The 20,804-nt window shown below is 32.8% G+C and overlaps 1 protein-coding gene across 11 annotated transcripts in view; it reads left to right on the top strand.

Moving 5' to 3' along the window:
• Positions 1-20,804, top strand: part of LOC117167579 (protein kinase C, brain isozyme) — a 1,572,697-nt gene that overhangs the window by 1,494,539 nt on the left and 57,354 nt on the right. The window contains exon 15 of one of the 11 annotated variants that reach the window (XM_033352625.1): positions 9,033-9,123. The exons of the other annotated variants lie outside the window; for them this stretch is intronic. Within the exon in view, the coding sequence (XP_033208516.1) occupies positions 9,033-9,041 (9 nt within the window). The 3' untranslated portion in view covers positions 9,042-9,123. Of the gene's footprint in view, positions 1-9,032; positions 9,124-20,804 lie in introns of those variants that run through there. 11 annotated transcript variants of the gene reach the window in all.

Below are 20,804 nucleotides of genomic sequence, written 5' to 3'. Positions count from 1 at the left end.
CGAACTTAATGATCTCGTAAGAGATTTGGGACTACCTAAAGATGCTGCGAAACATTTAGCTTCAGTTTTAAAAAGTAAAAATTTATTAGAAAAAGGTACGAAAGTAACTTTTTCTAGAAAAAGAAATGAGAGTTTTAAGCAGTATTTCAAAGAAAAAGTCTTGGACGAAGAAAAATTAGTGTACTGAGTAAATGCTAAAGGACTGATGGAAGAACTTAAGCCAAATACTTATAAAAATGATGATTGGAGACTGTTTATTGACTCATCAAAAAAAAGCCATTGAATACAAAACAGATAATTGGCTTATATGTGGTGATTTGAAAGTTTCAGGTATGTTGCTAGGACAGCAGTCTGGATTTACAAAGAATCCATGTTTCTTGTGCCTTTGGGATAGTAGAGATCGCGGAAAACATTACACGAATCATAAGTGGGCTGAAAGGAAATCACTTGAAATAGGAAAAGGAAATATCATTGAATCGGCCCTGGTTGATCCAGAAAAAGTATTGATTCCTCCATTACATATTAAATTATGAGCCATAAAGCAATTTGTGAAAGCCTTAGATGCAAATAGTCGATGTTTTAAATACTTGGAAAAGAAGTTTCAATATAAATCTGATGCCAAGTTGAAAGAAGGGATTGTTGATGGTCCAGAAATAAGGAAACTTTTACAAGATGATAAATTTCCAACGACAATGACAAAAATTCGAAGAGATGCATGGCTCAGTTTTAAAGAAGTTGTGTAAAACTTTTTAGGAAATAAAAGAAGTGAATATTATAAAGTTATAGTAGCCGAAATGATTAAGAACTTTGGAAAAATAGGGTGCCTGATGTCATGCAAATTGCACTTCCTGCTTAATCACCTGGAACGATTCCCAGAGAATTGTGGCGATTAGAGTGAAGAGCAAGGAGAGCGCTTCCATCAAAACATAAAAGAAATGGAAAAGCGCTACTCCTAGTAAGAGAGTACGGTATGAGCGGAAAACATGAACACAAGTTGATACAAAAAATATGTCTATCGTAATTGTTTATGAGGGATTGTTAATTTTTGATCTTATTATGAGCTTGTACGTGAATTGATGAAGTTCTATGAAACTCGATGTATGGGTTATTATTTTCATATTCCAATGACCTTGAAAATACTAGATATAGTCAAAATGACCTAAGATTTAGATTCTACGATTCTTAAAACTTATATATAAATCTTTACAAATTTGTTTGAGGTTATTTTGTTTTTTGACCTTCAAATGACTTTGATCTTAAACTAATGAAGGTCAACCGACACCGGATTTGGATTCAGCATGCTAAAAAAATATATCTGAATTTTTTCAGATTTTTTCACAATATTTTCTTCATTTGACCTTCAAATGACCTTGAAAGCGATCTGATCTGGAAAAACCGACAAACGATTCGGAATCAGCGACCCAAAAACCATGTAACCCCAAAGGTCGCCTCCATGGACTTTTTTTTGTGCTTGTGTAATTGTACACAATTTCCAGGTGCATCTTTTTTCTCTTCTACGAGAATTTTTAGATTTTTTAGTTTTTTAAATAAGTTTATCCTACGTTCTGAAGCTCTTCTAAAGTTTAAATTATTTTTGAATTTCATCAATTCTACTAAATGTTTCTTGCATTTATTCGATTATTTACATTTTTTAAACTTTTTAATCTTACCGAATTGAAACATTTTGCTTTTAAACCCTTCTACACTCTTTTTATAAATTTTAGGAAATCGTTTAATGTGCTTAAAAGTCTTCTTTAATTTTCTTTTAAAGTTCATTTTTCGAAATAAAGTCATTAAAAATTTTAACACGAGTATTAGGAAAATAATTATTTTTTTCAATCTTGTCAGACCTTCTTATCTTCTCATCTTTAAATATTATTCAAATTTTTCCTGATTTTTTTTTTAAATTCTGTAAAATAAAAAAAATGCCTTTAAAAATTTTCAGACTCTTTGACAATTTTTGAAATCTTTTCTAATGTTTTGAAATTTCTTAGAATAATCTCCTGAAATTAATTTTTCGAAATAAAAAACTTATTATACTTATGGTTAGAAACCTAAAAGGAGGTTTGCCATTTTCATGAAACCTTACGAAATTCTTGAAAAATCATTAACAATTTTTCAATTATTTTTAAATCCTTTTAAAATTATTAAATATCTCTTAAACTTACTTAAATTTGAAAGTACATTTTTTAAACCATCATGTATTTAAACAAAATTATATGACAAAATTGCACAAGAATGCCTAATAAGAATTATGTTTCTTAATTCAAAATGTAGAAAAATTGACTTATAATCTAATAACTTTTCCCCAGGAATTTTAAGAAAGATTGTTTAATCTCCTTCAAATCTTTTGGAATTCCTTTAAAGCTTCTAAAGTTTACGTTGAAATTCTTTAAAAATCAAAGTTTATAACAGAATTTAAGTTTAAAATTCTATTTGAATCTCTTCGGTTCTTCTGAATATTTATTGCATTTACTCAATTTTTATTTAGTCATTATAATCTTACCAAATTAAACATTTTGATTTAAAATCTCCCACACTCATCTTTTAAATATCATGAAATCCTTTTATATGTTTAGAAATGCTTTTCAATTTTCTCTTGAAGTACATATTTTTAAAGTAAAAAGTAACCAAAATTTGCACAAGAATCTTGAAAAAGTACTGTTTCTAATCTTGTCAGACCTTCTAATCCATCTAATCATTAAAAATGGTTCAAATTTTACCTGATTTTTTCTTCAATTCGGAAAAATTAAAAAGTTTTCCTTAAAATCTTCCAGATTCTTAACTGACAATATTTTACATCGTTTCAAATGTATTTGAAATCTTTTTAAATAATCCCTTAAAATTAATTTTTCAAATTAGAAAATTATATTAATTATTCGTAGAAGCCTAAAAGAATTTTTTCATTTCCGTGAAACCTTACAAAATTAAAACAAAAATCTTGACAAGTTTTATTTATTTTCAAAATGTTACAAAATTCTTCAATATCTGTTAAACTTACGCAAATTTGAAAGCACATTTTTTAAACCAACATAAATTTTTTTTAAATTGGGAAAGACAGTTTAATAAGAATTAAGTTCCTTATTTTTTCTATTATCAAATAACATAGCAAAATTTCATGAACTTTTATTCTGTGGACACCCTGCAAAATTCAGTTTACTTAAAAACTTCTCCTAATAGCTAGTTAGCCACCGAAAACGAATCGTAAAGTCGAGGGGCTCGGGTTCTTGCAACATCATGGTCTAAATTCTCGGGACAGTTTGACGTTATAACGCTTACAAAGAGCAATACGACGTCCTACGGGAAAAACACTATTCTTTTCGACAGAATAACTTCATCTAATTGTGAAAATGGTCAATATTATGAAAATTCTTGTGAAAAGAAGAAAAAATAAGTTTTTGTACCTTCAATTTCTCTGAAGAAAGCTAGTTTTACTGTCTTAAAAAATGTAATGTTGTGTGTGAATGAGTATTTTGGAATAATTCAAGCTTTACGCATTTTATTAGAGGAATGCTTGTTTTGAATTGTAGAGTTATTGATGGAATATTGTTTATCTATGAAAATAGTTGAACCATCCGAGAATTTTATTTTTGAGTTAATGAATCGTGAAAAGTGTGAAGAGTTTAAAAATGTAGTGTATGAATATTTATCGTCAAAATTCAACAACTATTATATCGATATTATTTATGATGAGATCGGCCGAATATTTTTGACCCATTTGACTTACACTGTAAAAAACAATTTCTAAACATAATCACAATCAACTGAGACACTGATTTTTCATGCCATAGTCGGTATAGGGGGGACTAAGGAGTGGTGAAGAGGGAGTGTCTGCCTATTACTCTAGGAGTTGGGTGTAATCCTGTGTGACGTTCTAGGTCCGCAGGATTTTTGTATTGAATATCATGTAAAATGTTGTACCGATTACGAAAGTGTAAGGTGCCCCCCCCCCCCACTCCGAAAAATGCCGGAGTTTCGAGATAATCGTGTTTCAATTATTTTTTAATTAATGCAATAGCCATATTACAATTTGGGGTTTTTCGAAAGTTTAAATATATGATCAGCTAGAAAACCGATTTCGGGAGAGTAATGTGCTTTATCGCTTTTTAATTGAATCAATTGTTAACATAAAAAATAAACAATTACGTTCAAAAGTGAGGAAAAATAAAATTGTTCTTATTTTGGTTAAAATATTGATTTCATAGAAAAAAGCTTTCCAAAAAAGTTGCACTACTCAGAGAGGAGAATTTTTTTTCAAGAGAACATTTTTTGATCAAAGTAATCGATTTCGAGAAAAAATCGATTAAATAAATAAAAAATGCAGAACCAGAATAGAAAGGTGGCTTTCTTTGTAGAAAGCTATTTTATCAAGAAAATTCTAGAGATAAAAGATACTTCTTTTTAAGTCTACTTCAACTTTCATTAAAAAAATTAATTCTAATGCTTATATTTAACAAGTTAATGAGGATTTCTGAATTTACACACTTTGACGTGCTGTACCTTTAAAAATCTAATAAAATCTTCTGGAAATTTTTACATGGATAAAAGAAGTCCCGATTAAAAAATTAGCGTCAGCTAGTCTAAAATCAAATGGTAACTCTTTGTGCTATAAAGAATATTAAACTACGTCTCTTTATCGACTTGTAATAATCGCAGGGATTTGTAATAAAGATGAATAATTTTCAAGAAAATTAAGTAATAATTTGGTTTTGAAAAAATATTACTATTATTTACACTTTGTTTATTAATAAATTCTATTCTTTTGGTTAAAATGTAATGAATCCTTATTGCTGTAATAAAGGAAAAGTTTACGGTGGCGCCATGCGGCCCCCATAAACCATCCCAAATTTTTTCTAACCCAAAGGCGTAAGCTTGTCTCGCTTCTCTAGCACAAACAGCCAGGGCGAGCTGTGAGTGCGTCTCTTGCGTCTCTTGCACTCTTAATACACCCCTTACCGCTGAGTATTAAACACAAAATATAAGAATTTTTCAAGTTAGCACTTAATAATTAAGAAGTATAAAATATAAAATCTGCTCATTATGATACCAATGATACTTTATTTCCAAATTGTATAATTTACGCATAAAGTAATTCTCTGAATTGCAATAAGAGATCTAATTTTCTTCACTCTTATTTGCAACTTCAATCATTATTATTATTGGTAATTCACACAATTAATCCCCAAGATATTCTTTATGTGAGGTTGTGCAAAAACGCAGCAAACAATGGAAAACTACAATTAGCCGACGGCAGATAATGTTTATCCACCTCGTGATAAAAATGATCTGACGTTGGATAATTGTAATTTTCAATTGTTTATATCTTTTTCGTCAAACTTCAGATAAATAATATCTCGAACATTTACTATGAAGGGAATCGAACAAATAATATTTTAACGTATAAAAAATACACATGAAGCATATAACTTTCAGGTGCCACTTACCTACAATTTAAGTTACATTTGGCATTTATAAAATAGATTCTACAAAGATTCATCAACAGTAAAAGAGAAGCTAAGACAGATATGAAGCTTTCATTTTTTTGGGGATTTAACGTTTGAAATGATAAAAGACATATTTCCACGTTTCAAAATGTGGTGGCCCTGAAAAGGGCCTGTTTAAGAGCTGCAAAAAATACCTGATTATGTAATATAAAAGCAGTATACATATACATACAATATATACAATGACAATAATGACAACAATGATTACATTGATAATGATAACAGTGAAATTAATGGTGCGGAAAAAAGAATTTTGTGATTTTACTGGCAGATCTCAGTCTGAAAATTATTGATATTACCAGAAAAATCGGTGCTTCAAACTTCTTTCATAGATCAAATTACATTTTTCTAATTTCCGTCACTTTTCAAAGAAAGTTAAACTTAATAAAAACAAATCAAAATTTATTGTATTTGGTTTAAGGAAGCACCTGGACTTTTTTATGTTTTTTTTTCTTTCAATAACTTTCAAATTTCAATAAATTTTAATTCAATTTAAATTTAATCACAGTATACATATACATACAATATATACAATGAGAATAATAGCAACAGTGATTACAGAGATAATGATAACAGTGAAATTAGTGGTGCGGAAAAAAAATTTTGTGATTTTACTGGCAGATCTCAGTCTGACAATCATTGATACTGCCAAAAAAATCGGTGCTTCAAACTGCTTTCATAGATTAAATTACATTGTTCTAATTTCCGTCACTTTTCAAAGAAAGTTAAACTTAATAATAAAATCAAAATTTATTGTATTTGGTTTAAGGGAGCCCCTGGACTTTTATGTTTTCTTTTCATTTCAATAACTTTTAGATTTTCATAACTTCTAATGTAATTTAAATTTAATTAATATTTTTTAGATTTTTTAAATTTAAAATTTTAATAACGATTGTCGGGAATTACATTTTCGGTCTAACAAAATTCATAAAGTTTCAAAAGAAATTTATTTTTAGTTGATTTCGTGTAAAGGACAGCAATACTTCGTTTAGCAGTTAACAAATTGTATGGTCTGAGTTTATGAATTTTCATTATACAAAATTTAAGCTACAATGAGTACGAAATAAATTGCAGAAAGACAGGATTTTTGATCTCCACTTTTGTAGTGCTTGAGAATAGAAGACGAAGAAAATTAATTTGCAGTCCTAGAAAGGCGTAGCGCAATCTGTAATCAAATGTAGCAGATTAGTTTTGAAATAGTAACTGACCGCCTATAAAGTATAAGAAGCCGAAAATTGTGGTCTATATCTAAGATGCGTTTGCGTTCTCATGCTCTCTCTCTCTCTCTCTCTCTCTCGCTTGTACTCTCGCTTTCGTTCGCGCGCTCATTCGTTAGCTAATAAGTCCTAAATTGCGCTATCGCAGGAAATAGAAATAAGGAACTAGGTATAAGACTTTATGTAAATAGTTGTAAATAATTGTATATATAGAAAAGATAAGATTGTAAAAAAATATAGATATAAACGGAAAGATTGTAAGGAATGGAAGAATGTAAACCCTTAAGGGGCACATTATGATTAAAGAAGAACTTGTGGTCTATAATTATGAAACGAACAAATTTTGGTAGGTGTTAGTGCTTGGACAGAAGCAAAATGAGCAGCATGGAATACCCGCTGAAGTGCATGGACAACTTTTCTGGTTTCACATTTTGCAGTTGCATCTAGGAACAAGCTCATCTATTGGTGCATACAAATTTGTACTTTTAGCAGGCAGAAGATAATCATCTTCTTCAATATATGCGAATAGCAGCGGATTTAATTTATTACAACCTGAGTTCAAGCAATTGACTTGAATGAACGTGTTATAGAAAACTCTCAAAATGTGAAGACGAATAGATGAACTTGTTGGAGGTAATTCGCATAAAATGTTATCCTTTTTAAAACGATACATCCACAAGCGCAGGTCATCAAATATCTTTATATTTGTATTATGCTTAGCTTTCATCAGAAGTTGAACAAGATACTCTTCAGCTCATTGAATACTCATCTCAATATCGTCCTCAGTGAAAACGGTAAATGTAAATAAAAATTATACTATTTTTAAAGATCATTAAAAGTTTGTACCCGTGTGGAAATAATTCCTGGCAGACTGGCATTATTCTAACTCCAGTACTGGATTACTCGTGGCTGCCTGTTCACGCCGAATTAGATTGGCGCTCTTTTGGCGTTATCTATACCTACTAGATAAAAAATCCATCACTCAGTTCTATGTAGACCCACTAATGTCGCTAGCCAGAATTTGACATCACATTAATCTAAAAATTCCGTCTAAAATCTAGCTTGGCTCTAGAAAATACTTCTATATGGACTTTGAAAAAGAAGGCGTCATTTAAAAACTAATTAATAAAAGATAACAAATTACATTTATTGCAGTGCTCAAATCAAAGGAAATAGAATAAATAAAGTTACACAGGCAACTTTACATCTTCTATTTCATTAAGTATCGATTGATCTGACGCACTATACATTGTTTATTGGTAAACTATTGAATGAAAGACAATGCTAATATAAAAATATTATGCAGTGCTACCAACAGCACTCAACTTTCATCATGCAATGCAATTTCAAAACTGCTACCAAAAAAGTTGGCAATAATAACCGGAACCGGATTGCAAGAATCAGATGTTCGTCATATCGCCATTCAGTTTGAATGCGTTATCTTTGATACGTTTCGTTTCGCGACCACGAGGTTTGAAATTTTCCAGATTCTTTTTCGACGTAAGAGCGTTGGAATCAAGACCCAACCTCAAAACCGGATTTTCTCATCTTACTCCATAAATACTAAAATTACATCTTTTCTAGATAATTAGGGCTTAGTCCTCTTTTTAATTAAATCTTTATTCTGAGTAGAACATTGAATAATTCCAATAGTTTTTGTATAAGGTGTTTTTTTTTATTCTAACCCCAGCATTTGAAAAAAGCATCTCGCATAAAAGCTATTGAAATTCAACAAGTTTTCACTCCGATTAAAAATTTGAATCAGTGCAGGAATAGGCCCTAATGATTTAAAAAATATGTAATTCTAGAATTTATGGAGTAGAATGAGGATTAAATTTTGAGGCTGGCTCCTGGTTCCAAAACATTTACAATTAAAATTTTCTTTTTTATCAATAATATTTGAAACTATTCTGCCAAAAAAGCACATACGAGCTATATTCCATTTTTCTTCAGAAATCTGGAATTTGTTAATATTTTCAATGTAGCTCATAGTGCTTTTATGTCAGGAATGATATAATTATAAAAATTAGTATTGAATATGCAATCTAGGCCGCATCTAGTTTTACTAGATTTTACTATATTCACTAGAACGCGCCAGTACCGCTGTTGTAGATAGCGGCTAGTCGATTAGAGCGTTAGATTCGGGCACTGCCCCAGGACAGTTGTTCGAGATAGTGCCAGTATAGACTCGTCGCGGTCTAGGCTGGAACAGTATAGCGCCATCTCCTACCTCTGCCAAAATCAGTCAAAAATTCCAATGGTTCATTGTCAAGACCACTTTTCTTTGTACCGACTTTGCTTGTGTAATCAGATCCTGTGAGGTGATGAACGGCCGCAAGAACAGAGCATTTCTCTACTGTATGACGATGCTATAATATGAATTGAGGACAATCTTGTAGCCGCACCGGTAACTAATTTCATCAAAAGTTCCTTGAAAATAAAAGTAAGATGTGAGTATAAATTTATTTTACTTTATGCTGGATAACTCTCATTTCCTCACAAAAGAAATGCTATTATTCAGAAATGTACTGCAATTCCGAGTTGAACTGAATTTAACCAAAAAATTAGCTGGATTCCAGTCAATTTAATATAAATTTAGCAAAACATAATTAAATTCTACAATTGATACATGAACATTCTAAAATTCAAAAGAACGTATTTCAGCATTTAGGGCTATATCTCTTAATGCAAGTATATTTGATACATTTTTAAGAGAGAAGTACTCCGTTTGGTTTGAAGACTCTTTTTTTATGGTTAAAAATCTACTGTTTAGTTGAAAATAAATTTTTTTATTGAAAATTTCTGTATTTCATTTAAAAATGTTTTTTCGTTTGTTTTGAACTGCATCTCTTTTGGTAGCCATTTAATATTTTTGTCTTGAAATATGGACTTTATAGTTCTTTTCAAGAATTTCACTGATTGTTTGAAAATTAAAATATTAAAGATTTAACTCTGGTTCAAAATTTTATATAAAGTATTTATATATTTTCCCCCGCAAAAGTATATATTTCGGGGTTAAAATTTCAATTGATTTTTCGAAAATACGTTTTCTTTCTACGGATTAAACTTTTTATTAAGAATCCACCGTTTTGTCGAAAATTTCATTAAGATGGTAAAAAATTTAAGAATTTGCTAAAAAGTGTAACTATTCTGTTGAAAAATTAATTATTTCATTGAAAATTTAAGGATTTCATTAAACATTCATCTGTTTAAGTACAAAATTCAACTGTTTTGTGCAACATTGGTCTATTTGTTCGAAAAATCCATCTTTGTAGGTCGAAAATTCAACAATTAGGTTAAAAATGTAATTATTTAATTTGAAGTTTACCTATTTTCTTGAACATGTAACTATTTTTCCAATCCAAAATTTATTCTTTATGTTGAAAATTCTTCCTTTGGTTTTGAGACTCATTTTTCATGGCAAAAAGGTAATCTATTAATATATATACAAAACAATTGTAGATACAGCAGATCCAACATTGTTTCTCCTTTCGTCGTGTTGGTCGAAACATTGAAGATTTTTTTGAAAGAAATAAATATGTTTTTTTACATGTTATTTCGGATGCTTTTATTTTGCCTTTATCATTGACCACAAGACCGAATTCATTGCTAAGTTTAGCTGAAATCCTATATAAATACCGTTTATAAAAGAGTATGTTAAGAATATTGTTCCATTGGAAATCCTTCTCTTGCTGCGTGTATGACGTGCACGATTATGCGTACATCGGCCTCTTCTATATCTACTCTTTGTAATTTTTCAAGAGAGTTGTCACTACGAGTCTTATCCGTTGATTCACACTTTGTTTCATCTGTGCCGCTACATACAATTTCCGTTGCAGGCCAAATATCGCACGCACTTCGCAAAATATAATTTTTATCGCAAAATCGGTTCGCGAAGTCTTCAAAAGTTGATAGGGTGGTATCTTCGAATCTGATCTTACTGCAATACAGCATAACGTCAACAATTAAACAAAAATTTGAATAATCTCCTGTAAAAAAATTGCTATCATCCGGTGTTAAAGATTTTTCCTGTTCTGCTGTTAAACTAATTTTGTTTTTTTTCTTTCTTTGGCAACCCATCGTTATCAAATAATGAGAACTCGTCAACTAACTCATTTGATAGCAGCTGTTGAATGCTGTAACTTCTCTCTCTCTCTCTCTCGCCAAATCGAAAATCCGTTGAGAAATATTTTTTCCATGTTACTTTTTCTGCTCAACTTGCTCATTTGCAGATTTTTTAATGCTGCTGAAGGATGGCAAATTCATACGCGTGACGGTCGCAGAAATAGGTTTTTTTTTTTTTACAAAATCTTTCCTCTCTGAAACTGGCATAAAGTTCACATCCGATGATATAGGCACAAAGTAAAAAATCTTTCTAAAATTAGTAATGCTACTGACGTTCGTGGAATACGTTTTTTTATTCCAAGAAATCGATTTCAAACCTCCTACCTACATTTATTTTATTAATCAAAGTGTAAACTTTCTCTGAAGTCAATTGAATCTGGAATTGTCAATTGCAATTTAATACAATCATATTATTAGTGAACGTAGAACAAGATTATACAGCAGAGCACCTGCTTCCGATTGCTCATAACATGACATAACACAACATATTGAGTTCTAAAATATATGAATGTCTTCCTTAGGATGTGCAATTGAGCATAGATTTGCTACTTTTTGCTACTTTTCATTTGTTTCGCTGCTTATAGTATATATACATAGCCGCGCACGACCATGCCATGGCGTGTAGAGCGCTGCGCTGCTGCTGGCTTACCTTCATTTATTTTCCTAGCCGCATCAACGAGGACGTGCGAACTCACTTGTTTCGGCAATCAGCTTTCCATCCACATTCCGTGCGTAGATATTAACTCCTCAAAACTAATAATGTAGAAACAACTGTTTTCTACATTTTATCAAAAATGGAATTGAATGTCAATAAAATTGAAAGTGCAGATTTTGAGAGATTAAAAGCCTCTTTGAGAGCTCTCAAAAGTAGACGCTCTGAAAAATACAAAACTGCGAGGAGGATCATGGATAAGTTTGAGACGAAAAATGCTGAATGGCTGAATTCCGAATTTCCAGTTTTTTTGACCATGAAAACTGAGCGAGAATATTTAACATCTTCTCATCTTGGTCGTCCAAGCCTAGAATTTCATGAGAAATCTGATCGCTCAAAGCGGCGGGAATCTGCAAAAATCAGTGCTGAACAGAAGCACGTTCCGGAGAAACTATTAATGGCTTCATGCTATGCAGCAAATCGAACTGCTAAAAAAGATTTGTGTACTGTTCTCAAGAAGGTTTCAGGAAACTTGGAGCAACCAAGAAAAGTTAAAAAATTGTTGGAGGCAGCGGCAATTCCATTAAAAAAAAGACTGCTGAAGAAGTTCTTACTTTCCTTCTCGATAATTCCCTAACTAAATCTGTGTACACAAATATACGGTTGGAAAACAAAAACTGTGGTGCTGATATTTGGCCGTCGTACAATTGTGTTAGAGAAGTTAAGATGCAATATAGACCACCCGAAGAAAACATTTCGATTTCGGAGAAAAAAGCAGAGGTAACTCTGCAGGCCTTGTTGAATCACACTTCCAGTAGGATTCTGGAATCGCAAAAGGAAGTCATAATCCAGCATATGCATAATTTTGGTAGTACGGAAATGGATCTTTCGTTGATGTGTTCGTGGGGTATGGATGGTAGTACTGGTCATTCACCTCACAAGCAATGTTTTAAATCAGCAGAAGACAATGAGAGTCTTAGTAATGAAAGCTTGTTTGTAACTTTTCTAATCCCTTTAAGATTGTCCAATGCGGACAATGTTATTCTTTGGAAAAGCAGAGCGTCTCAGTCGCCAAGATCATGTCGCCCTATTCAGATACTGCAAACTAAAGAAACCGAGGCAATTGTTTTGAATAAAAAAAAGAGCATTGAGAATCAAATTGACAAGCTAGAAACTCATAGAGTTGCATTAGATGGTAGATGGAGTATTCGAATCCATTATTCTTTGTACTTAACATTGATAGACGGCAAAGTACTAAACATAATAACAGGGACAAAATCCATGCAAACTTGCCCCATCTGTCATTCAACTCCTAAGTTCTTCAATGACCTGTCCAATAAGCTGAAGGACCTATTTCTACCAGACGTAAATTCGTTGATGTATGGACTTAGTCCATTACATGCGTGGATCAGGATACTAGAATGTTGCTTGCACATTTCGTACAGGGTTCCTTTAAGGTCTGGCAAGTAAGATCTCCTGCTCAAAAAGAAAACACGACTGCCAAGCAGAAAACACGACTGCCAAGCTAATATGTATGATGTGTTTTATAGAGTAATGGATTCTTCCGATCCACTCATTTCTGGGATCAGTGTTCATTCGCGACTTCAGAAGAAGAAATTTTTGCCCATTTCCGGAAATGTCAGAGTTTTACTCGCTGCGCCTCAAGTAAATGTGATACCAGAAGACGCAACATCTAGTTCCGATAAAGCAGATCGAGAAGATGAAGAGGCTGATCTTTCAGAAACTGAAATTCTGCTAGTCGAAATTGAATTGACCGATGAAGAGGGAGATGAAACTCACGACAATTTGTAAGCGAAAACCATTTGAAAGTGTGAGGGGCAAGGGGACTCACTCAAATCAAGCACCCCGAGTAGTGAGAGGCAAGGGGACTCACTTAACTCAAGCACCCCGAATAGTGAGGGGCAAGGGGACTCAATAGAATAAAGTACGTTCAGTTTTTCAAAATTTCGACTCCAGATTCGGATTTGCATTCAGCGCCCTCTAAAACCTCTGGATACCACTTTTTGAGTGGATCCATGATTTTTTGAAATTAGGCTCCACCATATTGGATCCGCTATTTTGTTTTTTTTTAATTCTGACATCAGATTCGGAATCAGCACCTTCGAAAACCATATATTAATGTTCTTGCAATTCATTGTTGTACATTTCTATATGTTTTCCGACTTTTGGCCACGAAACCGGGTCTCCTGGCCTACTGTGCCCTGGCATAAAAGGATTAACTTAAGTGTCAATAAATTCCATCATTTTTTAAATTTAATGCTCCAAGTTTTAAATTTTTGGAACGGAAAAGTCATGATGAACATTTAATGCGTCGTTTTTGATCTCTAAACAAATAACATTCCTGTACAAATTCTTGATAGACATTACTTTGACATACACAAGATTCCATAACGCGACGAAATTCTTTTTTCTAGTTGATCCAATGATACCTGCAGTACTTTTTTGTACGTAATTTATTGTTATTTCAAGAGCCATATATGGAGATGTACTGATGCGAACATTTTGTTGGTTAATTTAACCACAAATTGTCCATAACGAACACATGAGCCGCACCACTTTCTTTTAAATACTTTCAAATACAGGCAAAAACAATGCGAGCCATGTGAAATCCACCTAAGATAAATATTAAGTTTTTAAATTCTCTTTCTGATGAAAGTTGAATATGTTCAGCGACATGGTAGACACCTTCATCGCATCCTATAATTAGATGCCTTTGATCGAGTTGATCTAGGACATCTTTAAAATTACATAATGCTGTATACACCGTCTCATATTGCGCAACCGGATGTTGCAAAATAGGCAAAAATCCTACTTTATGCAAAGATCGATTGTCATGCATTTTAGAAACAACTCCAGGGTCCGAAAGATTCGTTCTACACAAGTTCCAAGCAAAATCTTTAGCACAAATTTTACCATAATCATCATTAGTGACGGACTCTACATTTGGAGAAATCGGATAATCAGATGTTAATTCTATCTTTTTAGAAGGTTTTTTAAACTCTTTAAAAGACTGGCAATCTGAAACAACATCGAAAGTCCTGTTTCCATGGCGAAGGTTAAATTCTGAAACATTTGGCTTACGTCTGTCATCGGATAGTTTCGGTTGAAAAAGAACAGCGACCGTATCATGCGTGCCATTCAGTACTGATGCAGTTGTATCTTCGTGATTCAAATTATCCATTGCTGCTGTCGTATTTACGCTAGAGTCAAAATCGGATGGTAAGAGAACTCTTTTTATTCTTTTGTCTTTCTTTGCCCTAGATCGATTTTCTAAGTCAGACCGCTCTAATTCTAATTGTACACCCGAATAAACGCTCGTGTCTATGGAAACCGTGGAGGTTGCTTTGTCATTTACTTCAGAAGGTAAAATTGCAAAATTACTCTGGTTGACCTCTGCTCCTGCATTAGCAACCCCACCCTCACTCCTTTCGCAAACATACATTCCTAAAGCAGTTTGAAATCTTTGAGTCACTGTAACTTCTTCTAGAGGATTTCTATTGGTATTCTTTAAAGATGTTTCTAAATCCTGCGCGTCATAAGATCTATCTTCTAATTCGAAATCAATTTTTAATAAACTTTTTCGCAGATTTTTCGCACAATCTTTCATTACATTTTTTGACCGTAACATTTCAACGACATCTTCTGCCGATACACTTGAATGAAAAAATATTGTCGGTTCATTAGCTTTTTTTTTGGTATTGAAAATCTAATATCATCTTGAAATATACGTTCTAAAACTTTTTTAACCTCTTTATTAGTCGTTGAAATATTAAGGTGTTTTTGAATTTCATTGACTGTTTTTGTAATCGCAGTCAATGTGAATGCTTCTCCCGCTTCGATATTAATTCGTAATTTTTCTACGAGTAAAGAAACTGCCTTCTCAAACTTTAAATTCAGATTCGGATCGCTCGTATTGCCGTAAACATTTTTGATGGTATGAAATGTCATTTTTACCAATTTTAATGAATTCTAGGTGCTCCGCTTCTTCATCTTCTGATTCACCGTTTTCAATTCGCCTTCGTTTTGCTGCCACTTTATTTATCATTTTTTGTACGTATGTAACTTATAACACGTATTTTTCATATGATGCAAGAATTCTACATTTGGGTGCTCGAAATCTAAAGCCTGAAGACGCTTAAACACACCATCTTTTCTTTGATTTGCCGCGAGTCGTATTTTATCCCTTCCAATATTTGTCCAACAAGTAGGAATATTTGGGTAAGACTGGCATATAATGCACAATTTAAAATCAAACTTTGTACTATGTTTTAACACGAAACCACGTTTATCACCCATGATTTCTTAGTCTAAACCTAAACAAAGTCAAATACGGTGCAAGCTAACTCGATCACGTCAAATTTGCTACGGAGTGAATATTCGCAAAAGCGTAATAGAAGAAAGTCAGAAAATTATACCTGAAATAAAACAAAAGTGAGAAGGACTGACCGAGATATTTTCACTTTCCATAACTTTTCAGAATTAGCTAAGCAGAATCTGCATTAAGATATATAGTGTCTTAAAATTTATGGATATTCTTATTCAGCACTTATTCACAGTTTCTTAAAATCTATAGGTTTTCTTATTAGTCAGGACCCTGAAATTGTCTACTGTGAGTTAGGTATGAAAGTAAATACAATAGAAACCTTGAGAAGTCCCCCTTCGGAAGGCGCCAGGGGAATACTCCCCCGGAGGGCACCTGGAGAGTTGTGCACGCGAAAATAAGTGCTATAAATGCACTCTGCATTGCAAACAATTTTTATACAAAACAGCTCATTAATCTTTATTCTGAATATATATTTTTTATAATGCTATAATATTATTGAGGAAATATATTGATAACTGATACATACGTGCACATAAAAAGGGCAGTTTTGTGTAATTATTAATGCTATTATTAGTTTTATGAGTTTCCATATCGCTGTCGCTGTTACTGTCACCAATGATCGAAATTAAAAGTCCTTTTGTTTGGTTAAAAATTCATCTTTTGTGGTTCAAAATACACTTTTTCATTTCAAAATCATTTATTTCGTTGAAAATTTATGATTTTCGTTGTTTTTTGTTTCTGCACCACTAATTTCACTGTTATCATCATCACTGTAATCATTGTTATCATTATTCTCACTGTATATATTGTATTGTATTACAATTATATTAACTATTAGTTTAAGATGCTTTAAATGCTGTTAAAATACTTGCATAATACTGCTTTTATATTACATAATCAGGTATTTGTTGCAGCACGTAATCTGATTCTTTTCAGGGTCACCAAATTTCGAAACGTAGCAATATGTCTTTTATCGTTTCAAACCTTAAACCCAAAAGAAATAAAAGCTTCTTCATATCTGTCTTACCTTACCTTATTTACTTACGCTAGCGGAAATGATTTCATTGGGCCGCGCTTCCAAAATCCGGCGGAGTGGGAACAAATCTCGGACCGAGTCTCCCACTCCCGCTTGCCGTGTCCACGGAGTGGAAGTGGCGTCGCGTGCCAATGCGCCCAGTGCATATAGGAACGCACCTACACCACAGTCGTCACTCGGCTTGGAGCCTTTCCTCTAGTCGGATGTATTCCGCGCTAGTGTTCTTTTGTCTGAGCTTGCTCTCCCAGCCGAGGAAATTGCTCGAATAAAGACCTGTCTAAAATATAGGAATCACTTCTATGTTTATCAATTTTACTTAAAACCTGCTCTTTTCAGAGCAATATTTTTTTTTTTTAGAAATGACCGTAAGGCTTCCAGTTATAAGAAGTAACTGCGGATATTTTAATTCGACTTAACTGAAATTTTTTTTTGAACAACAAAGTTACAACTTTTTGTTCCTAAACTTTTCCGTGATACTATTTTTTCTAAGACTTTCAAATTCATTAAAAAAGGTCATAAATCAATTAAATAAGCAACTTAAAATAATTTCCAGTGGGTTAGAGTAACTACAAAAATTGTTAATTCGCAATGATTAGCTAATTTTAACCCATAGATTTTGTATAAAAATGCACATTTTGACCATTTTTTCATGTATAGGCTTGATTTTTTTGTGGAATCAATTCGAAATGTCTTGCAAAAGTCTCTTTGCTATTATATTTTTAATAGTGACAAAAACTGATAACTATTTAAACAATTTTTATAAACAATTGCACATTTTGACCATTTTCTCATGTATAGGCTTGATTTTTTTTGCGGAATCAATTTGAAATGTCTTGCAAAAGAATCCGTGCTGTCATATTGTTTATAGCTATTCGTGCTTCAGTGAGTGAAAATCGAGCTTACTTATTGGAGATGGCGATACTCTTAGCCATTGTTGACTTATGTGGACCTAAAAAGGGCCGTTTTCAGGTAGGCATTTATGCTTCAGTAATCTTTCATCTTCCTGGATTCTACTTTTCTATAACTGCTTATCAAAGGGTCCGAATGGAGCAGAAGATGATGAACATCTATGTTCGTCATTTGGCTATCAGACATTCTGCTGTTAATAGCTCTAACTTTTCTAAAGATCTTATTGTTTCCCTCTTATAACTCTTCTGAATAGCAACCAATTGGTAGCTCAAAAGATTGAATTATATCATTTCCATGAATAAGCAGCTTATGTACTGATGGTGGCATTTTATACCAAGTATAAAGATTTATGCAAAGATCAGTGGTTTCCAAACAGTAAGTCTTCAATTTTGCACAATTAACTATCCTTTCGCACGTTATAACTTGTAATATATCGTAGAATCTAGTGATCAGATCTGGATCCAAACCGGTTATTTTAGCAACCGATTTAGCTTTTCCCAAAAAGGAACGGGCAACATTTCCGGTATTTGTTGTTCCATAACCCTGCTTCACCACATCAACTGTTAAACCCAGTTTGGATCTTAATTATATCTGAATACGTTCCTTTCTTCATTTCTTTATTTCCTTTTCTTCCTCTTTCCTTGCGGAAAACTTTTTAAAATCCATATTGTCGGAAACATGTAACAAACATTCCAAAACAAGAATCCAGACATGCAACGTCGAGAGACCAAATTTATAATTTGCCTCATTGCATGGAATTTCAGCTACATATGGTAAGTTGTTAACATGTTTTGATCCAACTCCACAAATATTGCAGCGAGAAGATGCTTTCTGTCCAGTTAGAATATTACATACCTTTCCATCAATCATCGTACACTTCAGTCAAAGCTGATATCAAAAATCATTCCACTGGCTCTTGTGATAGCTGATGTTTTATTCACTCTCAGAATAACTGTTATAAGATTCATCGTTTGCATCCACATCATCACTCTTCTTTGACCACTTTTGCCGTGTCATCTGATGCGCAGAAGCACCGTCCATACCCCACTTTCCAAAGAGCACTAGTTTTTCACCGAAAAGATTAGCGAGATCATCTTTTTCCATTTGCAACAAGGTTCGCTTAAATGTATGACCCAGTAAACTTATGGAATGGACACTTGCTCCTAAATTAGATGTCTCTATATGCTCACTGTTTCCTGGATAACAAGCTTTTTTCGCTTCGGAGATCTTTAAATACGGCGGATATGAATCATTGTCAGTTATTTCTTCATTGTACTTTGTTAGCTTTTCGTATTTCCTCTTCGACAGACCTAAATGCGAGTACATCGCTAAGATTCTTTGCAATTTATTCTCGTTATCATCTTCCTTACGAAACTGCGTCCCAGATTCGCATTCGGACTCATTTTTGATCAATGAAAGTGCTTTGGGTAATTCTTCCTTGCTATAATTTGAAGCGAGTTCTTGGACGCGCCTTTTCTTCGTCTTTTCGGATCCATCTTCAAATGATAATCGTGGTCTTCCTCTCTTTAGAATATTAGTTAAACCTTTTGTTTGGATAGGTGGGAAAGGAAAAGATACCTTGAACACTGCTCCTAAGAATGCAGCATGATTTTGAACAAACAATGCTTTTTTCCTACAGACACTTTTCCATTTTCTATTATACAAAGGCATAAAAGATTCAACCAATTTTTTTCTTATAACCATTAACTGACTTTCATCAAGAGAAGATGTAGCATTAATATTATCCAAAATTAAATCTACTTTGTTACATTTTGATTGTGGATCGCTATTCCAAATAATTTTACATAAGTGCTGAATTTTTATTCTGTATTCCAAGTTAAAAAATAATTCGAAGGATTCCCTCAATAACTCCGTAGAAACAGGCAGTCTGATTGTGAACGTCTTCCATGAAGAAAAATAAAACAAATGCAGAAAAAGAAATCAACAACGACTTGAAGTTGCTCCTGCTACATTAAACTGTTTTTAGGTATAGTAGATACCAAAAACAATTTATTTGTAGCTGCAGCAACTTCAAGTCGTTCCTAATTTTGTTTGCTTCATTTGTTTTATTTTATTTCAAGAAAGATTTATTTGCAAGCAGTCTTTGCCAAGACATTTTCAGTTCATTCTGCAAAAAAATCTAGCCTATTAAAAAAAATGGTAAAACTGTGCATTTGTTCATAAATTTTTTAAAAATAATTACCAGCTTCTGTCACTATTAAAAATATGTCAGAAAAGAGTCTTTTGCAAGACATTTTGCATTGATTCCGCAAAAAAAAATCAGAGCTATTCATGAAAAAATGGTCAAAATGTGCATTTGTTTATAAAAATTGTTAAAATAATTAGCAATTATTATCTATTCCTAACTTATTGTAAGCGCACATCATTATTTGTGATATTTTATACAAAAGCTATAGGTTAAAATTGAGCTAATCATTGGGAATCACAAAAAAATGACTTTTGTGAATGAATTTGTTTATAACATTATTAACAATTTTTGTAGTTACTCTAACCCATTGAAAATTATTTTTAGTTACTTATTTAATTGATTTATGGCCTTTTTTAATGAATTTGAAAGTCTTAGAATAAATGGTATCACGGAAAAGTTTAGCAACAAAAAGTTGTAAATTTTGTTGTTCAATAAAAAATTTACGTTAAGTCGAATGAAAATTTCCGTAGATACTTGTTATAACTGGAAGCCTTACGGTCATTTCTAAAAAAAGAACATCAAAATCCGTTAAGAATTGCACTGTCGATCGATTTTTGTCCAAAAAAGGTGCTTTTTTCCCACGTACAGCAGTCCGCTAATTATCGGCTGGAGAGGTTGAGTCACAAACAAGGGGGCACAAACGTGGCCGTCGGCAGGAGGACTTGCCAACCCCCTATATCCGGAGGATATCGGTGGGTCCACGACCAGTCGCTGCTGAAACATCGGGCCATCAGCGCTTATCAAGCACTCCTTCCGCCTACCGGGAGGTGGTAACGTTCGTCCTTGGAGGAAGCTGGTTCGCATCAG

This window comes from Belonocnema kinseyi, chromosome 2 (genome assembly GCF_010883055.1).
Source record: "Belonocnema kinseyi isolate 2016_QV_RU_SX_M_011 chromosome 2, B_treatae_v1, whole genome shotgun sequence".
NCBI lineage: Eukaryota > Metazoa > Arthropoda > Insecta > Hymenoptera > Cynipidae > Belonocnema > Belonocnema kinseyi.
The sequence above is the reverse complement of the archived record's forward strand: the minus strand, read 5'-3'. Positions and strand labels throughout refer to the sequence as shown.